At 37.0% G+C, this 8,527-nt stretch overlaps 1 protein-coding gene across 1 annotated transcript; it reads right to left on the bottom strand.

Moving 5' to 3' along the window:
* Window positions 1–2,297: 2,297 nt before the first annotated feature.
* Window positions 2,298–4,106, bottom strand: LOC140884662 (SNF1-related protein kinase regulatory subunit gamma-like PV42a). The gene is made up of 3 exons (XM_073291491.1): window positions 3,676–4,106; window positions 3,067–3,421; window positions 2,298–2,969 (listed from the first exon to the last, which is right to left on the bottom strand). Exons 1-3 carry the CDS (start codon window positions 4,104–4,106, stop codon window positions 2,634–2,636), a joined length of 1,122 nt encoding a protein of 373 aa, XP_073147592.1. The 3' UTR covers window positions 2,298–2,633.
* Between the last annotated feature and the right edge of the window lie 4,421 nt (window positions 4,107–8,527).

The raw sequence follows: 8,527 nt of genomic DNA, 5'->3' as shown, positions 1-8,527 counted from the left end.
ATTAATATCTACGTTCTTTTTTTCTTATAGTCGGGGTGAAGTTTGTTACAATTTGTGTACAGCACTCCATGTTATTGATAGTTGAAATCGTGTGTAGACATGCAATGCGAAATTCAGTTCCTAATCGAAGAAGTGAAATGTTACAATATCCGGTACTAATGAGATATATGTGGTTACCGTTCAAATTCTTAGAGCCAATAATAATCTTGCTTCTATATGATTTCAAATTTTATTATATATGTTCGTGGTAAAAAAAGAAAACGTATTAAAAAAAAATGCAACAAGTATGAAAAATTTCTAGTCAGGAATTATATTAGATCGTCAAAATATATGAAAGGAAAAATTAAAAGCCAACTTGAGATCTATTTTTTATTTAATTTTTTGGGGAAAAAAGATTATTGAAAATTATAACGGACTTATATTAAAGGTGATCGCAAATTATTATTTCCGTAGCAAATTATAATTGTGTTAACTAGAGATGACAATAGAACGAGTTTATGTTTAAACGCACTCAAAGCAATCCACACACGTGTTTGAGTTAATCTATCTCGTCGTCATACATAGAGCCCAGTGCAAGTTCAGTTATTTAGGAAAATGGCCTATGGGCTTCGTCAAGTCCTTGTAAAAATGTAGCATACCCGGCAGGTTTACTTCTCTATGGCTAATATATATATCTACCCCATAGGCACAGGTAAATAACTCAACGGACGCACCCGAATAGATTATTTAAATTCAATAAATTGGATTTAATATCATTATATATACTCGATACAATTATATGTTCAAACTTTCAATAATGATCGTCTAATTTTAAGTTGATGCTAGGAGATTTAGTTAAAAATTGATTTTATACAAAGTTTTCGTTCGGAAAGTTTTTGATCTTGAGTATGATAAACCTGACATCGCTTGATCCATGATGTAGAACGATGAAAATAAGAAATTAAATTGAATGAGAAGGAACTATTTTTTTTTTTAAAAAATTAATCCTTGTAATACTCAACTCAACCATATAGGTGATGTAATAATGTTGATATTCATTGTTTGCATCAAATTATGTTTAGGTAGTATTTGAGATGATTTTTAGAAGGGAAAATAAGTTTTTTGGTCCAGTAACTTTACCTCATTTGGGTTTTGGTCCATTAACTTTTTAGATGTGGGTTTTGGTACACTAACTTTGCATTTTCAATGTTTTTCGGTCCAATTGCATACGTGTCAGCTTCTGATTGGTCCACGTCATCATTTTGGACCAATCAAAAGTTGACACGTATGCAGTTGGACTAAAAAACACTGAAAATGCAAAGTTAGTATACCAAAACCCACATTGGAAAAATTAATGGACCAAAATCAAAACATGGACAAGTTAATGGACCAAAAAACTTATTTTCCCTTTTTAAAAAATATTTTTAAGTTTTTCCTTCACAAAAATGTGAAAATTTTGTGAAATTTTACCAGAAAAAAGCTCAAAAATGTTTATTATAAGCAATCTCAAAAACTAACTTACTCTTTTAATAACGGAAACAGTGCTTATGATGATCAATTAATTCCTTTCCTTGTTCACGATTTGGCACTTATATATTAGTGTTTTTGTGTTAGATAATTATGATATGTTCAATGTGAACCGAAATTGGTAGACTATTAGGTATTGTTTGGTACGATGAAGTAAAATTATCAAAACCGAAAACAAAACCTAACCAAATGCCTCCTCATCACTCACTACCCACCCGCCATCTCAACGGCAGCATGCATGTAGATTTTCAACGAATTAAGCCTTCCTGTTTCTGTTGTCATCGAGACCTCATGTTGAACTTCAAAACTGTGGGTTCTATCATGCGATCACATGCCATAATTCTAGTCTACATTAAACAAATACAATCTCCTATGTTTTAATGTAATATAATATATGTTCAATTGATTATAAGAACACAAAATAAAGATACAGATCTCTCGGATGATTAATAGGTACCGCTAGATATTTTGCTGCAGACATATATGCATAAACAGACTTGACTTATTTCCGAGGCTTGTCCAAATCATTCTTTTGTTTTGTTAAAATCTGAAAGTCAGCAAGCACCAGCTAGTTATCTATGGTATTTCTCGTTCGATGAATGGATAAACTAATTCGGAATTCACAAAATAATAAGGCAGATTATTCAAGTTAAACACCAAACAAAACAAGATGGTGACTCCATCAATGGCAATACGCGCGACATCGCTCATTGGTTAGGATTGTTTTGTTTTATAGCAATCACAAACAACTCATCTGGGACGTAAGAACCAAAAACCTTTAATATTCCACCGTATATTGAAAATCAGAGCCATTAACAACACTATCGTGGAAAAAGACCCGAGTCAAAGTTGTTCTAAAGAGATAGGCCTATGCAGTGTTATTAACAGATTAACACTGCTTTACCTATCTTTCATCGACCAGAATTACACATCAGAAGCCTATCTTTCTGGCAAAAAAAAGAAAAAAAGAAAAAAAAAATTTGCCCAGACCACAGTTTAAAACTGTCTGTCTGTCTGTCTGTTAACAACACACCGTCTGGATTCTATTTTGATAAAAGATACGCGATATACAAACCAAACCAAACCAAACCAAACCATAACTCCTCACATCATCAGATCAGCTTTCATCAAGCTGGCTCCGAAAGCATCCAAACTCGGATAGCGTGGATGATATCCGTAAGCGAAACAAGCCCCGCCAGCATGCCCTGTTCATCCAGGACCCAAACCCTGTGAACACAGTTGTTGATGGCCTTGTCCAACACCTCCTGTAGCGGCGACTCGGGGTGGCAGGTTATGAGTTCTTTAGTCGAGTTTTTCATGTTACAGGCTTTGTGCAGTGGAGTCTCCGACAGTTTCTCGATGAAGTCGATTATGTTCAAATGCAGGCAGGATTCCAGCTGCGATAATGGGCATACTCGGAGATCAGTTGATGAGAATGTTCCCACAAGTTTCCTATCTTTCCCCTGAAATAGAGCCAAACAGAGCAAGTCAAAATTAGGCACTGTAAATATAGGAAAAAAAAAGAAATGATCAGTTGTCAAATTAATGTAGATGGCTTACATTAATAAGCTGGCTACGATCCTCCTCGATATCCATCGTAGCTTCAATGATGGGCACAGCATTAAGTGATGCCATATTCATGCACTTAATGGCATGGATCACTTTGGTTTGGTCGGTAACCCCGAAAACGATATCACTCACGGCTCCGAGTTGTCTCACGGGTCGACCCATAATACCTTTAAGCTCAGACTCGTGTGCTTTCAAGAACTTGAGCAGATCCATTTGGGTCAGCATTCTATAGCTGAATGCGCATTCAACCAGCTCCACTCCTGCTGCTACGTTTTCCATGTTGCTGTCCACTGGAATTAAAGCTCGGTGAATTCCTTTGCTTAGGACTTCCATACAGTCCAATATGCTGATTTAGTACAAAACAATCAAAACCAACTCAATAATTACCACCCCCAATTATATATATATATATGCTTTTATGAGAAACGTACACTTGGGAACCATTTTCAACTTATAATTAATTTAATATTTGTCATTTCAAACATGAATATGATAGAGCAATATAATGAATCATGGCTTGAACGGCTGGCCTGTTCAATTCACCATCTATATGAATATCTCAAGCTTAATTATCAAAATTAATTGAAGTCGAGAACAAACCCAGTATTAGAGTTAAGCGTCCAAAGACTGAGACTCTCGAGGCAATGGCCTATAATGGAAGAAACGGGAACCTGCATCATCTTCCGCTCGAATTCTCCGGCCTGGTCAACGTGATTCACAGCAATATGAGACAGAACATCCAGCAGAGTCACCATCCCTATGTAGTGTTTCCTGGCGGCCCCGGTCTGCTTATCGGACTCCAAGATCATGGAACCACCAGCTCCGATCCAGTGACCCGGAGGCGCCGCCACGGGCACGGCGGAGACCCTGTTGGCCATCAAGGCGTTCATGGTGTCAGCCAAAGATGCAGTGTAAGGAACCTCCACCAGCCTAATTCTTTTCATGTCAGCCATTAAATCTCTCACTTTCTTCTCCCTCAGCCTCTGCGGCTGATATTCGGGGGATTTCTGATCGATTCTCGTCGCTTGCATGATTGGGGATTAATTTTGAGGAAATATTGTGGCTCATGGATTTGTAGTCTGGGAGGAATGAGCACGCGTCAGTTTTCGAGCTTGCATGGGTTTCAATACGTGGCACGTGGCTGTGTACCAATACATTTCATTGACGTTTTCTTTTGGATAAAGTAATACACACGTACACACACACGACTTTAAAATAAGATTTCTTCAATTAAGATAAGGTTAAATTATTTTAAAATTCTTAAACTCAAATATTTCTTCCTTTTAACTCTTTACACTCAAATTTCTTTTTTTCAACTCCCTAGTGGTCCTTAAATTTGTCTTAACAAAGTGTTTAACATTTAATCCTTTGTATGTGACATTGTTTTACCTATCGAACCTGTTCAGGCAAGTCAGAACTATCGGTTACGCAAGGTTTCCAGCCGATATACTCTGGATTAGGGTCCAATATGCTTCCGTAAGATGAATTAAATTCAAATACCTCTTTGACCATAGTATCGTCGAGTCATACCTGCCGAGTTTTACGAAGTGCTCCTCATATTCCAACCACGCAGTAGAAACAGATGGTTTCTGCACAAGCTCCTTTAACGACACCCAGCACAGCCTTAATTCTTTTTCTACCTTAAGGCGTATGGTATATGAATTTAATTATAAAATATGAGCAAGAAAGAACAAGAGACTTTAGAAAAATTATTCAGACAAAATATTATTACATAAATCAACTCCTTTGAAGAGGAGAAGACAACTTGTTTAGCTACTCATAATAGCTTTGTTCTTGAAATACATAAACAGAAAACTTATTACAATAGAATGAGAAATATTACAACAATTTATTTGTAAGAAAACTGAAGGAAACGCTCGATGTCTTCAGCTTTCTTGAACGCTTGTATTTATAGCTGAGGTTCCACTCGTTTCATCGAAAAACTTCAGGGAATCTTACAGCTATTTTGTCTTGTCCTTTTATGCCATTATTAATGGCATTTTTAGCTAGTGGATGAGTCACCCGTTATCCACCTTGTCATGTTATGCCATTATTGATGGCATCTTTTGGTGGAGGAGTCACATGCTGTCTTTTTTCTTTTGGCTCTATCTTCCTCACATGCCTTTTTTATTGTTGTCGGGGCATCTCCTGCTTTTGCAGTGGTCCCCTGAAAAAACGCATCTTTGGTGGTCCCTGTCCACCTTTGTGTTGGAACATGCGTTCTCTGATCACACGGATATAATACCCGGAGCAGCGGAAGTTTAAAAATTTTATTTTTTGATATGGAACGATTCCATATCGTGGGTATCAAATCCAAACGATTAAAGTCTTGCAAGTAAAAATATAAATTCACAATTAAATATTTTTACCTCTTCAAGCTAAGGCTTGATTATGGACTCCAACAGATTTAATCTTCTCTTGTTGTAAATCCCGGGAACCGATGACTCGCTCGATCAATCTCCGGAATTAGGTCCACGAATAGAAAACAAAAATCCTCTGATTGATTGCACTAGAAATCAATCAGATGTTTATCGTAGAGAATAAACAGATTTGATCTGTCAATTTAGAAAGTGACTTTTCAGAAAAATCACAGACCGAATTTTCTCAAAAAGAGTAAGGGAATTTTCGAAAATTTCCTTAGAAATTATATGTGAGTCTTTCGAAAATACCAAGGAGGAATCAATGTCTTATTTTCGAAATTATACACATATATATATATAATTTCTAGACTAGATTAAGTTATAATTGTATTAGGACACTAACTCCTTAGGGCCCACAATCCATAACTTAAGCCCAACAAGCCAAGCCTGTTATTATAAAAATTAATATAAAATTCATCATGACTCCGATTGATAAACCGATTTCACCAATGTGCACAGAAACCATTTCTGCACCTTTTAAAGTCAAGATAATTTTTCTGAATTCGAATTCACTGATTTCCAAAAATGTCCATCCCTATGTCATTTTAGGAAATTCCACTCCCTTTAGTTAAGAAGTCCAACTTCTCTTTCATTAAATTTAACTCTTTAATTTTAACTATCTCAATGGGGTTTAGTAATCCATTACTTGTGTGACCCTCAATGGTTCAGGGATACAGCTAGCCGTGGGCTCATAACTCCTTGTGACTCGGAACAACGATTTCCGACTTACCCAACGAATCATGGTAAGAGCGTCTAGCAAAATTGCCCCATGATTCCCTAGGTATAGCTAATAGTGCCTGCAAGAACCAGTAAGTTTTGGTTAGCGTACAATACAGTTCCTTCATCCATATATCCCGATCGAATCAACAACCAATGGTACATCGAGAGTCGTTCAAGATTCGATAACTATGCAACGCATCTTGAAGATCAAATAGTGACATCGCATGTGCTACTAGGAAACCAAGTAACCTAAATCACATTGAGTACTCTGGCCAGAGATTTGTCACACTAATATCTCCTCAGATCGCATAGGATATCCACACTCGCAAGCGTGTGGTGAATCCTTGACAACAAAACATCGACTCCTATATATGTCGTAACTGTACCCAATCCCGACACCTGATGACCCCTTAGAGTCGATAAACGAGTCAAAGTACAGTACTAGTATATAGAGTCTCAATGATGTTTCAAGTAGTAAGGACTAATGGTGTACAACCAAAACCGCGGACTTATCCACTCAAATAATAATAACCACTTGGAAAGTCCGAATAGGGTAGTTCGATCATTCATCATATGAATATCCATTTGCATGCTTTGAACATCTCCATGTCCATTACCAATGAAATGTGTGTTGGAGAACTCGGCGATCAGATCAATCAGAATTGATACCCGGTGCAGCGGAAGTTTAAAAATTTTATATGGAACGATTCCATAATGGGTATCAAAACTTTACGATTAAATTGTGTGTGTAAAAATTAAATAACAATTATAAATTTTTACCTCCAATCTCGAATCGAGATTATGGACATCAACAGATTACTCTGCTCTTGTTGTATATCCCTGGAACTGATGGACGAACTGTTCTTCAATCAGGTCCACGAACAGAGATTTAATCCCTCTGATAGATTGCACTAGAAAATCTATCAGAAGTTTCTACGAAGAGAATTAACGAATTTGATCCGTTAAACCAGACTGTAATTCAAAATTCACAGGCTGGATTTTTCCCGAGCAGAGGGGAGGGGGGCGGCCACCTTTTAGAGAGAAAACTAGGGTTTTTCGAAAATTGTGACCTGTTGTGTGTAATTTCTGTACTACAATAACTTATTTATAATGTAGGCCGCTAACAGCTTAGGGCCCATTAGTCATAAGTTCAAGCCTGACAAGCAAAGCCCGCATGTTCAGAAATTAATATAAAATTCATCATGACTCTGATTGATAAACCGATTTCACCAATGTGCACAGAAACCATTTCTGCACCTTTTAAAGTCAAGATAAATTTTTCTGAATCCGAATTCAGTGATTTCCAAAAATGCCCATCCCTATGTCATTTTAGGAAATCTTACTCCTCTACTCTTAAATAAGAAGTCCAACTTCTTTGTTCATTAAATTTAACTCTTTAAATTTAACTATCTCAACGGGGATTAAAAATCCATTACTCTGTGTGACCCTCAATGGTTCAGGGATACAGCTAGCCGTGGGTAAATCGAGAGTCGTTCGAGATTCGATAACTATGCAATACATCTTGAAGATCAAATAGTGACATCGCATGTGCTACTAAGAAACCATTTCTTAAAACACATCATGTACTCTGGCCAGAGATTCGTCACACTAATATCTCCTCAGATCGCATAGGATATCCACACTCGCAAGTATGTGGTGAATCTTTGACAACAAGCATTGAATCCTATATGTGTGCTAACTGTACCCAATCCCGACACCTGATGATTCCAATAGAGTCGGTAAACGAGTCAAAGCACAGTACTAGCATATAGAGTCTCAATGATGTTTCAAGTAGTAAGGACTAATGGTGTACAACCAAAACCGCGGACTTTATCCACTCGATAAGTGATAACCACTTGGAAAGTCCAGATAGGGTAGTTCGATCATTCATCATATGAATATACATTTGCATGCTTCGAACATCTCTATGTTCCCTACCAATGAAACGTGGTACTCTGCATCGCAAATGCTAGTCTCAAACTCGAGCGATCCTTATCCTTATTAACGGACGGCTCAATCGACTAGGAACAGTTTAGAATATACAGTGACTATAAGATGTGTTTCATGATAGACATCCCCATGTTCTACCACATCTTACATACAATATAGTATATTCAAGGTCTTTATCAAAACAACAATAGTATATCACAATATAACAATATGAAGAAAGATAAAGTCATTGCCATTAATAAAAGTGTAAATTATATTAAACAAAAGATTGTTTATACAAAGAGTCATCAAAGCCCTTAGCCACAAGTTGGCTCACCGGGCACCCACTCTTTCAATCTCCCACTTGCCCTAAAGCCAACTAG

Source organism: Henckelia pumila, chromosome 2, assembly GCF_033568475.1.
Source record: "Henckelia pumila isolate YLH828 chromosome 2, ASM3356847v2, whole genome shotgun sequence".
Taxonomy (NCBI): Eukaryota; Viridiplantae; Streptophyta; class Magnoliopsida; order Lamiales; family Gesneriaceae; genus Henckelia; species Henckelia pumila.
This window is presented reverse-complemented; position numbering and strand designations above follow the sequence as displayed.

Coding starts and splice junctions, on each gene's coding strand:
- LOC140884662 (XM_073291491.1), bottom strand. CDS start 4,106: ATGCAAGCGACGAGAATCGATCAGAAATCCCCCGAATATCAGCCGCAG. Junction 3,422..3,675: donor ACGCTTAACTCTAATACTGG/GTTTGTTCTCGA, acceptor GTACTAAATCAG/CATATTGGACTGTATGGAAG. Junction 2,970..3,066: donor ATCGTAGCCAGCTTATTAAT/GTAAGCCATCTA, acceptor GCTCTATTTCAG/GGGAAAGATAGGAAACTTGT.